Source organism: Prionailurus bengalensis, chromosome C1 (genome assembly GCF_016509475.1).
Source record: "Prionailurus bengalensis isolate Pbe53 chromosome C1, Fcat_Pben_1.1_paternal_pri, whole genome shotgun sequence".
Lineage (NCBI taxonomy): Eukaryota > Metazoa > Chordata > Mammalia > Carnivora > Felidae > Prionailurus > Prionailurus bengalensis.
In genome coordinates this window covers 18,885,817-18,904,718 of record NC_057345.1, presented here as the reverse complement: position 1 = coordinate 18,904,718, position 18,902 = coordinate 18,885,817, and the positions used below count along the sequence as shown (strand labels likewise).

Genomic DNA, 18,902 nt, shown 5'->3' with positions numbered 1-18,902 from the left:
GTATCCTCCTCAGGGCTTAGTATTGTTCTTTGCTTCCATTCATTCATTCATTCATTCATTCCTTCCTTCTTGTTCAATACGTCCTTGTGAAGCACTCACTGGGTGCCCTTTCTGAGGTGGTAAGGTATTAAAGAGAAATTTTGTGAATCCAAATCCCCCTCTGAGCCTTAGTTTCCCCATCTGTAAAAGAGGAGTGTTGACCCGTTCTCTACCTGTCTGGTGAGGGAAACTGAAGGAACGAGCAAAGGAGGGTTCTTATGTTTGGGTGCTGAGTGAATGAACGCCCTCTCTCTCTCTCTTTTTTTTTTTTTTTTAACATTTATTTATTTGTGAGAGGCGGGGCACGAGCAGAGGAGGGGCAGAGAGAGGGGGGGACACAGAATCCGACGCAGGCTCCCGGCTCTGAGCTGTCAGCACAGACCCCGACGCGGGGCTCGAACTCCCGGACCGCGAGATCGTGACCTGAGCCGAAGTCAGACGCCCAGCCGACTGAGCCACCCAGGCGCCCCGTGAATGCCGTCTTCTAAACTGAGCACAGTGCCTGCCGTAGAGGAGGAGCGCAGCAACTACTTGTGGAATGAATAAATAAATAGCGAATGAATGAGTTCATGTTGGAATAAATGCATTTCTTCCCCCTCCCTGTCATAGTCCCTCTGCTCCTGTGTTAACTCCATAGACAGGCCGGCAGAGCCAGTCTTGCAGCCTGAGATAAGGCTGTTGGCGGGTGTCTCCCCTATGACTCCCTTGAGGGGGGGACGAGGGCAGACGGCTGATGCATGGAGCTGGTGAAAGTGCCACACGGAGCCGGACCCAGAATGGGCTCTAAGTACCCACGATCCATGCAGTGCTTCCTGCCCCTGTGGACCCTCGTGCTGGAGGTGGCTCTCATTGTCATCTTCTTCTTTTTCACCTCCTATGACACTTCCTCGCAGGATCCAAAGAAGCTCATGGAGACCTATCGAGGTGAGTGTCCAGAGGGGAGGTGGTCACAGAGGCAAGCAGCAGGGACAAGGGAAGAGGAGGTCCGTGATCCTCCGGGGACCTAGAGGTTCCTTTCCACGAAGTCGTTGAGTAAACAGGTTCCCACACCTTCTTCCGTGGGTTGTGCAAAGACCCAGCCAACAATGTAGGCTCTCCTTTAGGACCAGCGTGGACAACCCCTCTTCCATGAAGCCTTCCTTGATTTGTCAGGGCAGTCCGGGCCCCTCCTAGTCTGTATTTACAGAATTCCCTTTGCCAAATGGTCTTTGTAAGTCTCTGCTTCTCTGTCCCCTCCTCCCCTGTCTCCTTAACAGCAAGGAATTTCACGTTGTTCGGCTTTTAGTTTTTGTTTCCTGTTTGGGGGTCTCTCTTGTTCATTTCTGCGCCACCCTCCTTTCCGGAGCTTTGGTCTGTTGCCCCTCCTCCACCCCCAGCCTTCTCCTCACTTATTGGCCGGAAGTCTACATTCTGTCTGCAAACCCAGAGGCATAAGGTATGGCTGAAGAGGAGTGTTGAATGGTTGTTATTCTACATGCAGCTAAAAATAGTCACAGACTGTGACGAGGACAACTGTCAACAAGACGGGGGTGTCGCTTTTGCTTTTTTAATTTTTTAAAAATTATTATTTTTTAAATGTTGTATTTATTTTTGAGAGAGAGAGCATGAGCAGGGAAGGGGCAGAGAGCGAGGGGGCAGAAGATCCTAAGGGGCTCCGCGCTGACAGCAGCGAGCCCGATGCGGGGCTCGAACTCACAAACTGTGAGATCATGACCTGACCTGAAGTCAGACGCTTAACCGACTGAGTCAGCCAGGTGCCCCCTGGCTTTTTGCTTTTTTTAAAAAAAATTGAGATGAGTTTCAAGTGATCTCAGGGGGACGATATCTTATCTATGATAATGGATGGGCCTCCTTGAGTGACCTCCCTGAGACAAAGCTGAACCTGGAGTCTGGTTGAGTGCCTGCTTCTTCCTAAGAGATGTGAACTAGCTAGTTAGTTAAAGCAAAGGTAAGGCATCCCGGGGCCTCAGCGGCAGGAGTGGGACAAAGAGATGGGGGGGAGGGGGCGGGAGGGGGCAGGCAGGGAGGTAGGTGGGGGGAGGGAAGCATCTACACTTCAGGGGCTGCCTAGGGAGGAGCCCTAGGCTTGTTGTACCTAACAAGCAAGGCCTGGGCACAATTTAAATTCATTTCGGTTTACCTTAATTCTTTTCAATCCAATACAGTGTAATTCAATGCATGCATGCATTCATTCATTCAACCCTGTTATCATATCCCTAAATGTGGGATTTAGACACATGCCAATCAGAGCTAATATTTCTTGAACTCTCACTATGTACCAGGCACTATTTAAACGCTTTATGTTGAACCCTCACAACAACCCCATGAGGTAGGTATGATTATGATCTCTGTTTTTCATATAAGGAAAGTAGGCACATAGATGTTGAAGAGAGGTCACTCAGTAGCGACAGCATAGCAAATTTAAATTTATACAGCCTGGTTTTAGTTTCCATGTATTTAACCATTTGGCTTCACTGCCCCATTTCACAACGAGGTCGAGTCACTTGTCGTATAACCATTGGGTGTAGGAGCCAGTATTTAAACTCTCTAGAGTGGCTCCAGGGTCCATGTTCTTCAGCCTTGTGCTGTGCGGCTAACATAAAGTGTCCTCAGACACTCACTTTCCATAGAAGCACAGAGAAGAGCCCATAACCTGGGCAAGGGAGTGGATAGTGTCAGGGAAGGCTTCTGGAAGGAAGTGACTGCCCAGCCACGTCTTGGAGGCTCGGTAGGAGGCAACCATGTGAAAATGGATCATCATCCAGAGTGAGAGGACAGCAAGAGCCACTGTGTGTGCACTCATTGGAGTGGTCCAGGTGAAGGCTTAACATTGCAACATTGGAGCACCAAGATGGGGGTAGGACATGGTAGACCGACTAGATTGAGTCTGGAGTTTGACCCTCATGCTGCTGACCTAATAGGACGAGTTTGGGTTCAGGTTATGGCGACATGCACCATATTTACATGTTACAGGCAAAGTACTGCTACGTTAATATCTTTTATACATTATAATAATGCATACACACAAATTAGAAAATTTGACAGAGGTCAAATGAAATACATAATATTTTCAAATTACGGGTTGTGAGGGTACCAGGACCAGTCAATCTCGAGGCAAGGTCCATTGTTCCCATTACTGAGAAAGAATGTAAATCCATTCCTCCTAGGGTCTTCTTGATAATTTCAAATTCTCTTGGTTGACTTCCTGTCAGATCTAATTAGACTGACTTCTTTCTAACTTTGTGACCAGTAAAGAGTTTGCACAACTCTTTGCCCTTTTTTTTTTTTCATACACTTGGCTGCCATTACGGTTTTGCCTTCATTCGGTGGTTTTAGGCAGGCGTCCATTCCGTGAAAGTTAGTTGAACTAGAACTAGGTAACCTAATCTGTCAACTCACTTAATCTAATCCAGTCCGGGGGAACAACAATGTTATTCAAACCTGCCAATTCCAAAAAGACATTTTTGAGACAATCAGCAAGAATCCTGTACGATACCCAGGAATTGTTGTCAGTTTTGTTAAGTCTGAGAGCAGCATGCTGGGGTTTTTTTTTAAAGGCCCTATCTGCTAGAGAGATATACTGAAATGAGGCAATGTCTGGGGCTTGCTTTATGCCAAAAAAAAAAAAAAAAAAAAAAAAGAATAAAAAAGAAAAAGAAAAGAAAGAAAGAAAAAGAAACCAGTGGAAAAGGATAATAAAATAAGATTGGCCCCGTGTGACAGTCATCAAAACTGGGATGGGCACATGACATTCATCAAGTGACTCTCTGTTCTTGTATATGCTTAAACTTTTCCATAATCCATAATCAAATTTAAAACAAAAACAAAACGAAATCCTGCCATCCGTTGCAACATGATGAATACAGAGAAACAGATGTCCCCTCTTCCCTGTGGCCCAATACTCCCCTCAGGCCACCTTCCAAAGCTAGGAGACTGGAAGCTGTCTGACATCCTGAGCAGGCAGAGGAGGCTCCTGGGGTAACGTGGATCTTAAATGCTCTCAGAAATGCAAACTTCACCCAGGGCCTTTGGAGGAAGAGGTGCCTAGATCAGTGGTTCTCAAAGGGTGGTCCCCAGAGCAGCCACCTCAGCCACGGGCACCTCAGGAATTTGTTAGAAATGCAGATTCCCAAGCCCAGTCCATACCTATCCATCAGAAATGTTCGGGGTAGGGCCCGGCAACCTGAATTTTCCCAAGCAAGCCCTCAAAGTGACTCTTATGCACGTGAAAAGTTTGACAAATGTTGGAGCCAGACGGATTCAAACCCCGCCTCTGCCTCTCCTTAGCTGTGAGACCTTGGGCAAATTATTCACCATCTCTCTGCTTCATTGCTATCACATGACAATAGTACTTTCTCCATACGTTGTTGAAAGGATTGGAAGAAGAAACACATATAAAGACTGATTAAACGTATTTGCTGTTATTATTAATAGACTTTAATTTCTTCTATTTTTTTAAATACCATTTTTTAATGTTTACTTATTCTTGAGAGAGGGAGAGAGATTGACCAAGCATGAGTGGGGGAGGGGCAGAGAGAGAGGGAGACACAGAGTCCGAAGCAGGCTCCAGGCTCTGGCTGTCAGCACAGAGCCCGACGCGGGGCTCGAACTCCCGAACTGTGAGATCATGACCTGAGCCGAAGTCGGCCGCTTAACCGACTGAGCCACCCAGGCGCCCCAGTTCCTGATACTTTTATAAAAACAAACAAAACTGGAAGGGCTAATATGTTCCTCCGGGAGCCCCTGTGGATCTTCTGGAGCGTCTTCTGAGGTGTGCGTCCCCTACACTGGCGACCACCGTCCACACGGCCGGCGATGAGACCAAATGGGCAGGGACCATGAGGGAGAAGCAAAGAGTCACAACATCCAAGAGACAGCTAGGAGATCAAATGAGCTGTACCCGGTGAAAGTGAAAGGAGCTCAGGATGGCTTTAGACGTGTGGTTGGGTATATGGACGTGCCACTTCCTGAGGTGAGAAGCAGGTTCGCGAAATGAACGACGATGTATTCACTCTAGGCTTGGGGCTGAGGCGCCTCTGAGATGCTTAGGGGAAGCAGAGTGTATCAGCTATCCATTGCTGCATAACGGACCACCCCCAAACGTAGTGACTTCAAATGGCCATTTTGATTTGTTAATGGCCATTCGATTTGTTCCCCATTGTGATGAAGTGGTTCAGCGATACGGGTTGGGCCCAGCCGGGTGGTTCTTCTGTCGGTTTCCTAGGCTCTCTCGTGCATGTGCAGCCTGGAGGTTTGACTGGGGTGGGACGGCCTCATTCGCATGTTTGGCGGGTGATGCTGGCTCGTGGTGCATGTGATGTGGCTCCATCACCCTAGCCCAGACTTCTTCACACGGTAGCAGAATAGTTACTCCCGCAAAAGAGGGCAAGCCCCGATGAGTGGGTGCTTTTCAAACCTCTGCTTGTATCGTGTTGACTCAGGTCTCATTGGCCAAAGCAAATCACAAGGCCCAACCCAGGGGGGAGGGGCCTATACTGGAAGGCATGATTCCTTCATTGGAACCCATTACTGTAATGATCTATACACAGAGCCTCTTCTAGGACTGCCAGACTGGGGGAGCATCCTGGGCCCTGCACTGTGGATACTACCCAACTCCCCCCTTACTCCCCAAAGGGAGGAGAGCTACTAAAAGACACGAGGGGCTTTCCCACTGACATATAAATATGGTACCCCCAAATCCTAGAACGTCCCATGTCTTAGCCTTGGCTGTCCCCTTTGATGGGGAAATCTCTTTTTCTATTCCCAGAATGCTGTAGGGGTGAAGGTAGGGTGGGAGTAGAGGCTATTGGGGAGCAGAAATCAGCATGGGGCACTATGGGTGGTCCCAGTCTGGGGCTGCCGAGATCTTCTCAGTCAGCAGTGGGGAGAATAGTGCGGAAGTCGAGCCTCCTAAGGGACAGAAGCTGGGTCTGGCTTCAGAGCTGTTGGTGCTGGAGTGCCTGCAGGCCAGAGGAAGGAGCAAAGGCGGGTGGGAACACAGATCCAGGATCACAGGGGCAGCCAGGCCAGAGGAGGGGGGGAAGAGTCTTGCCCAAAGTCACACAGCTAATGAGTGGTAGGCACAGGATCCGTGATTTGCGCGAACCGGCGAAAATGTTCGTGACAATCCTCTGAGCAGGCACCATTGTTTCATACCATTTTACAGATTAGGCAGCCGGGACACAGAGGTAGAGCCAGCCTCTGGACCCTGACAACCCGACTCAGTCCATACTCTTCACCATTATACTATGTGTGCTATACGGAGAGGCACGATGTGTGGTGGTTAAACCCAGATGGTCCAGATTCAGATTGCTCACCATTTGCTAGCTGTGTGACCTGGGCTAGTTACAGCACCTCTCTGTGCCTCCCTTTCCCTATTTGTAAAATGTGGATAACAAATAGGACGTACTGCGCCAAGTTGCTGTCGGTTAAAGCTGTCAGGCACTTAGAAGGGGGCCTGGTGTGTGGGGGGGGGCGCACCACATACGTGGCCGCTGTCACAACGCTGGTAACAAGTGCCTCGTCTCAACACTGGCCTCTCAGGCTAGACCCTTTCTGCAAGTCATGGGGCTTTCATAAAATTCTCCGGAGGCCTGTCTTAGACTGTAAAATTCCCCTCTGGGGCCCGGTCACGGGGGCCCCTGTCGCACATCCACTCATCACCCCTGAACACCTTAGAGGCCATTAGCCTATCAGCCCAGCAGCCGACGTGGGGTGCAGCGCCGGCTCTGAGAGGTGGAGGCTGGCACCACTGGGGGTGCTCTGAGCTGGGACCTGGCCCTGAAGTGGGGGTCCGGATAATGAGACCTAGGAAGAATCAGAGAGGGGCCTGGGAGACCAGGAGAAGAAGCAGCAGAGTGCAGGGAGCGGAAAGGCCTGAATTCTAACGTCATGGACGGATTCATTTAGGGCGAATGGGCTCTGTCGACAGCTCCCAGAAACTGCCACCCTGACTTTATCCCGCTGGGTGGGGTACAGCTCCTCCCTTAGGGACAGTGTGGGGCCTTGGGGAGGAAGGCCCCGAGCTCCTACACCGGGCAGCGGTGGGGACGGTAGCTGTGCCTGATAAAGCTCCCCCACCCAAGATCCTCTGACCTCCTCCTCCTTAGGGCCCCGCCTCTGCCCTATCCCGGTCACCCTCCTCTCCCCACCCATCGATCCTCTCCTCAGAATATGCCAGAGTTGGGGCGCCTGGGTGGCGCAGTCGGTTAAGCGTCCGACTTCAGCCAGGTCACGATCTCGCGGTCCGTGAGTTCGAGCCCCGCGTCGGGCTCTGGGCTGATGACTCAGAGCCTGGAGCCTGTTTCCGATTCTGTGTCTCCCTCTCTCTCTGCCCCTCCCCCGTTCATGCTCTGTCTCTCTCTGTCCCAAAAATAAAAAAATATATATATATAAAAAAAGTAAAACTCTCTCCAAACCAGAGGATAATATTCATCGGGGGAAAAGTTCTTGCAAGTTCTCTCCCTGGGTATTTATACATGTGAAATAGTCGGTGTTTGTTGATCAAACGTCTTTCTGTCCCGAGTGATGGTGGGCATTATAGCATCGGACTCTGGGGACCCGACGAGGGGTGTGATAGTTTTTCCCATTGAGCGGGTGAGAAAACTGAGAACAGACAGTGTGGTGGGTGAAGGCACAGGCTTCGCGGTAGATCATCTAGGTTTAACTCTGGCTGTACGAGCTGGGGTGAGTTACTTCACTCCTCCGTGGCTCAGCCTTCACATCTGTGACGTGGTGATAAGAACAGCACCCGCCTTGGAAGGTGGTTGTACGAAATAAGTGAGATGGTCTGTGTGAGGTGATTAAAATCCTGGCTGGCTCAGTCCGGAGAGCGTGGGATTCCTGATCTCAGGGTCACGAGTTCGAGCCCCGCGTTGGGCAGAGAGATTACTAAGAAAAATAAAGTAAATAAAAGCGTGTTGCCATATGGGAAACACTTAATACATGTAGGCTGCTACTAAAGTTCAGAGACATTACACAACTAGCTTAAGCCGCACAGCTGGAAACTGCTAGAGCCCTGATTTGAACCCACGTTTGTCAAGCTGCGAACCAGTTTTCGAGCTTGGAAGTAAATACAAGGGTCCAGCCTTTTCCTTTTGCTGGACCTCTCCCTGCCATTAGGCAAGTCTCTTGCGCTCACCTGCCACAGCAGCCCTTGAGCAGGGTCCAAGGCTGGAAAAAGGTGAGGGTCACTCAGAAGGCCCCGGTGCTTTCTGCCCGAACACTGGGTCCCTCCCAGCAAGGGACAAAGGGAGAGAGCTGTTTTCTGCAAGGATAATCTGGTTCTTATCAACAGAACTTCGGGACCTGCTTCTGCCCCCTCTTTTCTGGGCCAAGTCACTGGCTTCTGTGGCCTTATTTTCTTTCTTTTTAAAAAAAATATTTTAATGTTTATTTATTTTTGAGAGAGAGAGAAAGAGACACAGAGCACAACTGGGGGAGCGGCAGAGAGAGAGGGGGAAACACAGAATCCGAAGCAGGTTCCAGGCTCTGAGCTGTCAGCGGATGAGCTGTCAGAGCCCAATGCAGGGCTGGAACCCATCAACCGTGAGATCATGACCTGAGCCAAAGTCAGATGCTTAACCAACTGAGCCACCCAGGTGCCCCATGTGGCTTTATTTTCTCACGTACATGATCAGGAGGTTGAATCTGATCCTCCATAGCAGCGGTAATTACCTTCATTGAGTGTCAACTGTGTGCCAAGCATCGATCCAGATGTTTTACACATGTTCATTCCATCGAGTTTAGTAATAATAATTGCTACATTTACTGAGCACTTACTATGGCCCAGGCCCTGCCTTTGTGCCTACCCAGCATTAGCTCATCGAATCTTTGCCTCAGCCCTGCCTGCTATGTATTTTCCCCATGATTCAGATGAGAAGACTGAGGCTCAAAGAGGCAAAGCAACTTGCCCAAGCACTCTCTAATGGTCCCTTCCAGCTGCCACCCCCGCAAATTCACACGGAATGTAGGTACATTCTAATTCTGTAAGTTCTGTAAATTCCAATTTCATACAACTTTCCGTCTCGTCTGCCTCCCTTTCTCCTTCTCCATATCTGCTCCTGGGCAGTCCTGCAGGATGTTACCATCATGGTGGCCCTTGGCTTTGGCTTCATCAACTCGTCTTTGCGGAGATACGGCTGGAGCAGCGTGGCCTTCAACCTCTTCTTGCTGGCCCTGGCGGTGCAGTGGGCAGTCCTACTGGATGGGTTCCTGGAGCAGCTCTCCCCTAAGAAGGTGGTCATCAAACTGTCCAGGTAAGCAGACAGTGGCTGGATCGTTTTGTGGATCCTTGAGGTATGGGGCCCAAGAGGGCTGGTTCTAGAATAGCTGGGATGTCCCCTTGAAGCCATGCGATATTGGGATATACCCTCTCAAATTACCCACTCTTTATCTAAAATTCACATTGAACTGGGAATCCTGTATTTTCTCTGACAACCCCGGGCTCAGATCTACAGCCCTCCCCAAGCCCTTTCTTTATTATCGACTGTGATTTTGTAAAGTTACACAAGCAGCATGGGTTCAAAGAAAAATGAATAGGGATTACAGAAAAAAGAAAAAGAAATATCACAGTCTCTTGAAAATAAAAAAGTACTGCTAGTCCTCAAATGTTGGTGAGCAAGAAATAGCCACGCCTTTCAATTAAGGTTCATCCATTTGGCTGTATTTATATGAAACTCTTAGAAGTAGCAAAATGACCCATGTTGCTAGGAGTCAGAATAATGGTTACATGGGGAATGCGATGATTACTGAGTAGGAAGGCGCAGTCCGTAGAGCATGCAAACCTTCATCTCGGCGGCATGAGTTCAAGGTCCACGTTGGGCATGGTGCCGAGCCCCCCGCCAAAAAAAAGACAAAAAATTTTTTAAAATTAAAAAAGCCATTAGCCCATGACAGGAGAAACTAGGTAGAATTTACCTTGAAAATTGGTTTTTGGTTTTCTCCACCTCTGAATCTCTGTCCTGCCCAGATGATGATGGTAAATCCCATCTTGGGGGACCTGTCAGCTCTCCAGGCCACTCCATCCTCCCCTCTGAAGCCCTGCATCTCTGAGCACCGCTGTTGAACATCTCCCCGGGAGCCAAACACTGTACCAGGCAGTGCACAAACATGGCTTCGTTTAACCCTTCCAGCAGCGGGCTAACTGGTGTACAGGCTCCGAGAGCGTAAGGCATTTACCAAGGGTCACACAGTTAAGGGGTGGAAAATGGCCTTAGCTTTTAACTATCCGTATGCAGCCCTTCCCACACACTCCAGGGTGGTCAGAACGTGAAACATACAGAGCCCGGTCGGTTCTCTACTGACCCTGATAAAAACCTCCACATTTTTTTCTTCTAACAAGTTTTAGGCTAATCCCCACGGGGATTCAATCTGTCCCCACCCCATCCCCCCAAGAAACACCTGGGAAGAGGCAAAGGGCACTCTCCGGAGGAGCTCTGACAGCGGTGGCCCTGGTCTGGCGTTTCTGCTGCCTTGGCTTAAGGTCGCACAAACCTTCAGCCTCCTGCACCTACTGTCCAGAAATCTCTGGGCTGCTCCTTCTAAGGTCCCCCGCCCACAGGGACCGAAATCTCTGGGCTGCTCCTTCTAAGGTCCCCCGCCCACAGGGACCAACTTGTTCTTGACTCAATCCAGGAAGACAAGAAGAGGCCCTTTGCAGCCTGAGTGAACTCCCCTGCCCAGCCTCTGACCACTTGGATCCTCCCAGCTGTGACCCCCTCCCCCCCCCTCCCGCCACTGGGACTGGCTTCCCAGATTGGAACAGAGAGCTTCTTCCCAACCTTTCCAGGGGCTGGGCTGGTGCAGGGGACGGGGCCAGGCTTGCCTCCGGTACAGCGCCCTCCCCTTCCCCCTGAGCTGAGCCTCCCCTGAGCTGTGCAGACTGACTTGGCACTGAGTTGCTTTGAGTCACCGATGACCAGTCCCTTCAGGGCAGGGGCCTGTCCCACTCAGCTTTGTCCTTTGTTTCCCTCACGTAGTGAAGACTTAGTAAATGGTTACTGGAACAAAATGAAAATAAGAAGAACCCTGAAAGTTGTGATATTTTTAATGCTGTAGTTTGAAAGGTTCAGGAGGCCTCCACCGGAGGATAGTGGCGATAACCAACCCTCTTATTGTGCTTGAAATATATCAACTCAGTTTACCCTTAGAATAGCCTCATAGGCCTTGCCTCCACCTTATAGGCGAGGACACAGAAGCACAGAGTGGTTCAGTGATTTGCCCAAGGTCACACAGCCAGGATTCCAACCTAAGCTGGCTGGACTGGAGACGGCACTCCTAAATACTATACTTCCCAGTCTCGACACCTCCCCAGTGCCAACTGGCCCCTGGGGTCTGGAATCCTACCACTGGCACATGTCCTCTTGAATCAGGCCCTTGCCAGTTAAATGAGTGCTCACCCAAAAGACATAACACGGCCAGTCGTGGTGAAACTTTGAGTGACTCCGGTTCTAAATAACTCCTGATCCCTGTGAGACTCCTTCCCAGGCCCTTGGTCCTCTCCTGATCTTCCCTCTGAAGTCCTTGAACCTTAAGCAAGACACTATGTTGGCAGCAAATGCCGAGGAGGCTGTGTCCAGACTTCAGAGCACAGGCTTTGGATCCAGGCCAGCTGGGTTTGAGCCTCAACTTTTGTTGTTAACTAGCTTTATGGCCCAAAGAGTCACCTCTTCTAGTCTCAGTGTCCTGTTCTGTAACGTGAAGGTACTGACTGGTACCCTAGCATCGTTTACCGAAGGCCACTTAGAAGATTAAAACTTATTTACTTATTTATTTTAAAGGTTTATTTGAGAGCGAGCGAGTAGGGGAGGGGCAGAGAGAGGGAGAGAGAGAATCCCAAGTAGGCTCCACACTGCCAGCACAGATCATGACCTGAGTTGAAATAAAAAATTGGATGCTTACCTGACTGAGCCATCCAGGTACACCAGAAGATTAAAATTTAAACGAGGGGGTGTAGTCGCAAGGCTGTTATACATAATGCTTAACAAATTATGTTATTTTGTACTGACGGTGGTTGGTGGTAGCATTAGGGAGGGAAGGGAGTCTCTGAGCAAGGTGCCCAGAGGAGGGTGGGTTGGTTTAACCACCATGGATTGTTCTGCTTAGTGCCGCCTCCCCCCGGAAGCCCTCCCTGATGAACCCAGTCCACACTGCTCTCTCCCTCCAGTGAGCCACCCCCCTAGCCACATGATATCATGGATAGTCTTTGTGGACAGACTCACAGTGTCAGCCCCATCTCCTCAGCTGGATCATAAGTACCTTGAAAACAAGTTGTTTTCTCCTCTTGAATCCCCACACTGAGCTTGCTCATTTGTCAAGGCAAGGAAGGAATCAGCAACAGTGCTAACAATGCAGGCTTCTACTCCCGAGTTAGTCCTTTGTGCCAATCGCGGTGCTAGACACACATGCACAAATTTTCCTTCTAATCCCCACAGCACCACCATGAGATAAATATCATCATCGGTCGTATTTTACAGAGGAAGGAACAGGCTCAGTGAGATTAAAGAGCTGCTCAAGTGGAAAAGCTGGGACAAGGAGAGGGTGGCGGGTGCTTGAATGACAGGCAGGCCAACAGGTGAAGAGCGCCCTCTATTGAGCATCTTTGCGAGATGAAGGCAGAAGAGAAGCTGGGGGAGCAGCGCCCCAGTTGTCAGACCCCAGAAGGGGGCCCTGAGGGAACAATCAGCCCCTGTAACTCACGACGACATTCCTACAAGAAATTCCTACACCGTGAATCGGAGTGTCCTCAGCAGGGATGAGTATGTGTGGATCAATTTCTCAGATATTGATGCCCCCCTGATGGGGGAAGGAGCCCAAGGAGACCCTAGATGGGGCATCATCAGTCCTCGTGTGGGTGGAATCTTGTCTTCTTGTTCTCCTATTGCGTCCTCAGCTTCTTAAACAGCACCAGGCTGGTTGAACGAGGGAATAAGTGAATGCATGAATGAGAGGATTCCTTTCAGTCATCTCTCTCTCTCTCTCTCCCCCAGTATTAAGCTGGCCACCATGAGCGCCATGTCTGTGCTCATTTCAGCGGGTGCCGTTCTAGGCAAGACCAACCTGGTGCAGCTGGTGCTGATGGCATTGGTGGAGGTGACAGCCTTTGATGTCATGAGGATGATCCAAAGGAAGTACTTCATTGTGAGTAACAGCGCTGCGAGGAGGGGACTTCGGGGAGGAGGGGTCAGGAGGTGTGGGGGGTGCAGAACACCACCTCCATTTGGTGGGTTTTCTGGGATTAAAACAAAATACAGGCCCAGATGGGGGTCCAAAGTGTGGTCTATGCTAAACGTTTAAACATAGCAACCTAATGGCTTTAACCAGAGGTGGTACAGTTGCTGGTGATGACAGGTCTAAGGTTTGACAGGGGACGTGGGTGACGGAAGTGTAATGCAGGAGGAGAAAGAGATTAGAAGAAAAAGGATCAAGGAACAGATAGAGGGAGTTGGATGGACCAAGATGATGACCTGGGGGAGTGATGGAGAGAAAGACTGTAAGGCAGGTGCTGAAATCCTCAGCGACCAAGAGGCAGGTAGATAATCAGCAAGGAGCATAGCGTCTGCTGGCAGGTCTTTTCAAGAGAGCTGGAGACATTTGGGGAGGGAAAAGGAACAGTTTAGAGTGGAAATTTAGATAGGAAGTTCTTACCATTTATTAATTTTTGGTTCTCCCCATCTGTCTATAGGACTTCATTTTAACCCCTACTTCAGTGTATATTTCCTATAAATAAGGGCATTCTATTACATAACGGTTGTTCAATGAACAAACTTTGGAAGTTTACATTAACACAATATTATCTTATTCAAATTTCACCAATTTTCCCAATAACATCCTGTTACAGCAAAGTTTAAAAAATATAAATATGTATATATATAAAGTTTACATATATATAAAGTTTATATAAATATATATATTTAGTTTATATATATAGTTTTATATATATAAAATATATATAAAGTTTAGTTTATATAAATATAAATATATAAATATTTATAAATATATAATATATATAAAGTTTGAAAAGTTTATATACATGAAGTTAAAAATATATAAATATAAATATTATGTATTTTTTCTTTTTGGTCCATGATCACACTTTCCATTCATTTCTCATGTCTCCTTAAACTTCTTTGATCTGGAACAGCTTCTCAGTCTTTATCTCTCATGAACTGGACATATTTCGAGGTTATAAGCCATTTATTTTGGAAGGCAGCTATGTTCACCACTATATCACCAATACTGCACCTAAGCCAGTTATTTTGTCGAATGTGGCTTTGTGTAGTGTTTCCTCATGATTAGTTGAAGAATATGCATTTTTGGCAGAAATTACACCGGAGCGATGTTATGTCCTACTCAGTGCGAAGAATCAAGAGACACATGCTGTCAATTTGTCCCATTACTGAGGATGTTAACTCTGATCACCTGTTAAGATGATGTCTGCCGGGCTCTTCCACTGCAAAGTTACTGTTTTCCCCTTTATAATTAATAAACATCTTGTGGGAAGATAATACCCTGTTTCTTATCATGTTTTTCACACACTGATTTTAGCATGTTGATTTTTTTTTTTTTGCCTGAAACAGTACGATGATTGCCAGTATTTTTTTCTTTTTTTAAAAGACTTTATTTTTAAGTAATCTGTTTACTTAAATTATGTATTAAATAATCTCTATTTAGAGATCTCTAATCTCTAAACCCCAAGGTGGGGCTCATACTTATAACCCCAAGATCAAGAATCACATACTCTACCAACTGAGCCAGCCAGGCGCCCCCCCCTCCCCATATTGTTTTTTCTGATTCCATCTTCCCTTCCACATTCATTAGTTACCGTTCTGCTGTAAGAAAGAACTTTCTCTTCTTCTCCATTCATGCTTTTATTTATTTGCTTGTTTGTTTATTTATTTAGATTACTATGGGCTCAGGGATTCACCCAGGCATACTTCCATTTTCTGCCGCTTCTCTCTGCTTACTACAAGGATTAATTCCCACCCCTTACTTTCAAGGAAGAAAACTGCACTGGAGCTTTTTTACACAAAAAGAGGAGAATTTAACATAAGGACCACCAAAGGCAAGGGATAGCAGCCAGTCTCAGGACTGGAAGTGGATCTGAGGAGTCTTTAAGACCCCAGGCAGTTCACGCTCTCCATCTTTGGGTTCTGTTCCTCCCTGTACATCCAACTTCTGTGCACATCAGCTTTCTCTTTGGTGGAGACCCACGTATCTCTCCTACTGCTCTTGTTCACGTGCCTCTAAGTCCCAGATCCTACGGGAAACAGCTCTCTTTGCTCTCAGCTAGTCCCAGGTCTATGGTCCGGTAAGATAGAATCTGATTGGCTCCCGCGGCCACGTGTCCACTCTGGGCCAATCAGCTGCAGCCAGCGTAGGCGGTCACGGAGTAAACACGTGGCTAGTCAAGAGAAGGGGTAAATTCCCAGAGCTGCAACGCGCGCGTTGTGTGCCGTTCTTTGTAAACCTGTGCCTGCTTTGCCAGGGTCCTCGTAATGATTGTTTTAAAAGGCCGCAGTTTTTCAAAGCCATCTCCTCTCCTCTCTTCTCTGCGGCTTTGAATCGCTAGTTGCGATGGTGCACAGGAGGATTTAGTACTGATTTTGAGAGGTGGCCGCTTCACCTGGGAACTTCAGTTCAGCCTGGGTTCTTGAGTGGAAAGACTCAGGAGGAAACCAGAGGCAGCAACCAGAGCTGTTTCAGTGGAGGCAACTCGAGAAATGGGTACAGTATTCCACGCCAACAATCCCCACTTGTGGTTCCTGGATTCCTGGGGGACCTCACACAGTTTTTACAAGGGACTATCACAGACTTTCGTTTTCATGTGTAAGTGAAATGTGTGAAGGTATCCTTCCCGTTCACTTGTTCATTTCACATGTCTATTCCATGTCTATTATGTACCGGGCGTCTTTTAGGCAATGCAACTGTTGGGGACCTTCCATTCCAGAGGGAAAGGCTGTCAAAAAACCATCAAATAGGCAAACGGTATCGCGTGTTAGAGAGTGTTAAGTACCACAGAGAAAAAATGGGAAAGATATGAAGAGTTGAAAGAGGGGTAAAATGTTAAGGTGGCCAGGGAAAGCTTCCCTGAGTAAAAAAAAAAAAAAAAAAATTGAGTAGAGACATGAAGGCAGCAAGTGTACAAGCCACGTGGGTGTCTGCGTATAAGGGCAGGTCAAGGGCAGGGCGGTGGGAGTGGCCTGCCTCTTCCAGGAGTATTTTATTGCCCACGCTGTTTAGAATTGTTGGCGCGTGGTGATAATAAAAAGGCAGGCTTTTAATTGCTTTTATTATTGTTTTAAATTCTCTCCAGACAATGCACCCCCTGCCTGCCTGCACCCATGGTGGCTCACTCCTTTCACCTGGCATTCCAGGCATTGGAAAAGCCAGTGTGAAGTGGGACTGACATGGGAGCATATCTGTGGGTTTGAGAAAGAGTGAGAGTGTGTCAGGAGTGGAGCAGGAGGTGAAGCCGGGGAGGTTAGGGAGCGAGCAAGTCACAGAGGGTTCTATAGGTCAGAGCAAGAACGTGGACGTGGACATTGAGCAAGACAGGAACCGTTGGAAGATTCTGAACAGAGACGGCCATGCGCTGACTGAGATGTTCACAGGGTCGCTCTGGCTGCCATGTGGAGAGGAGTCAGTAGGGGGACGGTGATTATTGCAATAACTGGGGGTAGCGGTGATGGTGGGGCCAGTGAGGCATGGTGGTAAAAACTCTGCCAGTTCTGGACATTTCTTTGAAGGCACAGTTGACAGGACTTACGAGTGGTCCACTAAGTGAGTTATTAAGGATGACTAACTTGGATGTTCATAAAGCGAACTTAGCGTATGTCTGGCATTTACTAAAGACTTTTAGTTCAGCATTATAAAGTCTGCCTGCTTTATGCTGCAAAATTTATATTGCTCACCTCTCCATCAATTCTGCCAAAAGTAGGAAGCAGTGGGGGCGCATGTCCATGTGGCTTTTTGCCTCACCTAAGTGGATCCCAGCCAAAAGCATGTAAGAGCTACTGATAAGGCCAACCAGCAATTTCCCTGGAATAAGTACATGGTTACTCCCAGGTCTCCTCTGAGAGGGGAGCTGCTGGGCTGGCTAAGCGCCAAACGCTGGTCTCATGACTCCCAAGTCACACCTTAGGGTGAAGCTCAGAACTGTCTCCCGGGGATGGGCCCATGGGCGGAGGCTGTGGGCATTCACTGCCTTTGTTGCAGAAGGACAACCACGTCAACATGATGCACATCCACGTGTTTGCAGCCCATTTTGGGCTGATGGTGGCCTGGAGCTTCCGGAGGCCTCTGCGTGAGAGAGTGATGGAGAAAGATCAGACAGCAAAGAGCTCCAGTTTGTTTGGCATGCTGGGTGAGGACAAGGTGGGGTGGGGTGTGAGTGGGTGGGTGGGGGGGGGTCTCACCCCTGGAGTGAGCCAGAGGTTCCCAGATGGCTCTGGGGAAAAATCTCTCTCTCCTTTGCCAACCCACTCAGGGTCCTCAGAGTCCCTCCATGATGACTCATTTCCCTGAGTGGTGTTGAATGGATTCACAATCCCTTCTAGGGCAACGCCCTTCATTAATATCCAGAGGAGAGGGAAGACTCACGTACTTGAGTTTAAATCAGTTTGCCCAATCCTTTTGTCCTCAAGTTAAGGGAAGGAAGTGGATTAGTGGAGAAAGCGGAGGCCAGCAGTGGAGAGAGGGACAGGGAGGGGAAGAGGACGGTCATACTGGTGTATCCTGCAAAGCTGCAGCGGAAATGCTGAACCCTGACTCCCGGGAGAGGCTGGGAGGAAATCAGGCAGTGAGCTGGGCAGCAGGTGACCCAACAGCCAGCTATGAGGCCAAATGAAATTGGCACATTACGTTCTCAAAATAAGCATTGGGCCATCACAAGTTGGACTCAGGAGGCCTGGGGGTTGGTGATCTCAACTCTCTGGGCCTTAGGTTTTTTGCCTGTAAAGTGTGTGAGTTGGGCCCTATCAACCTGAGAATTCAGAGAAGACATGACTTGCCCAAAGTCACATAGCTAGAAAGTGACCAGGCTGAGACTTGCCCACTCCAGGAAGCCCCCACAGGCTCAGGCTTTGGAGTAGGAGTGCTGGTTTTGGGAAGTGACCCTTTCTGGCCCCCAGGAACCCTCTTCTTATGGATATTCTGGCCGAGTTTCAACTCTGCTCTGCTGCTGGACTCTCCAAATGAAAGGAAGAATGCCATGTTCAACACCTACTATGCTCTTGCGGTCAGCGCGGTGACAGCCATCTCGGTGTCGTCCTTGGCTCACCCCCAAGGGAAGATCAACATGGTGAGGAGGGGGCTGTCCCTTGGGGAGCACTTGGGTCTTGCAGGCTGGACACATCTTCACGCTTCCTGTCCCAGAGCTAGCCCCACTGGGTGACAGAGTCTTATCTGCAGTATCACGGAGCATCGGAGCATCGGGGAAGGGCACTGGCTTATCAAAGGGAACTACAGTGTAGAGACCATGAAATGATCAAAGGCTGTCTTCGGAGAGTGCTTAAATCTATCAGTGTTGACATCAAACAGACATAAGTTTGAAACCTGTTTCTGCTAGTTACTAAAGCCAGCCACCATGAGGAAGAGTCAGCAGAGAAGAGCTAGAATAGAATCGGTCAGTCTCTCCCCTTCCCCTAAGAAATTTCTAGAATGGAATGAATAGAATCAGAGGTAAAGGAGTATGTTACTTTAGCCATGTGATCTTGGCTAAGCCACTTAAACCTTTGGAGCTACACTGGCTCATATGTGAAGAGGGACTTACAAGAACATGCTCATAAAGTGCTCCATGGCAAACATCACTGGCTATTACCAATGTGGCCAGGGAGTCTGTGTGTGTGAGTTTGGGGGGGGAA

The 18,902-nt window shown here is 48.6% G+C and overlaps 1 protein-coding gene across 1 annotated transcript in view; it reads left to right on the top strand.

Annotated features, from left to right (window-relative positions):
• Nucleotides 1-701: 701 nt before the first annotated feature.
• RHCE (Rh blood group CcEe antigens) overlaps nt 702-18,902 on the top strand; it is a 35,643-nt gene continuing 17,442 nt past the window's right edge. The window contains exons 1-5 of the mRNA XM_043574089.1: nt 702-963; nt 9,110-9,296; nt 13,029-13,179; nt 17,257-17,404; nt 18,171-18,340. Coding sequence (XP_043430024.1) covers nt 777-963; nt 9,110-9,296; nt 13,029-13,179; nt 17,257-17,404; nt 18,171-18,340 — 843 coding nt within the window. The 5' untranslated portion in view covers nt 702-776. The remainder of the gene's footprint in view (nt 964-9,109; nt 9,297-13,028; nt 13,180-17,256; nt 17,405-18,170; nt 18,341-18,902) is intronic.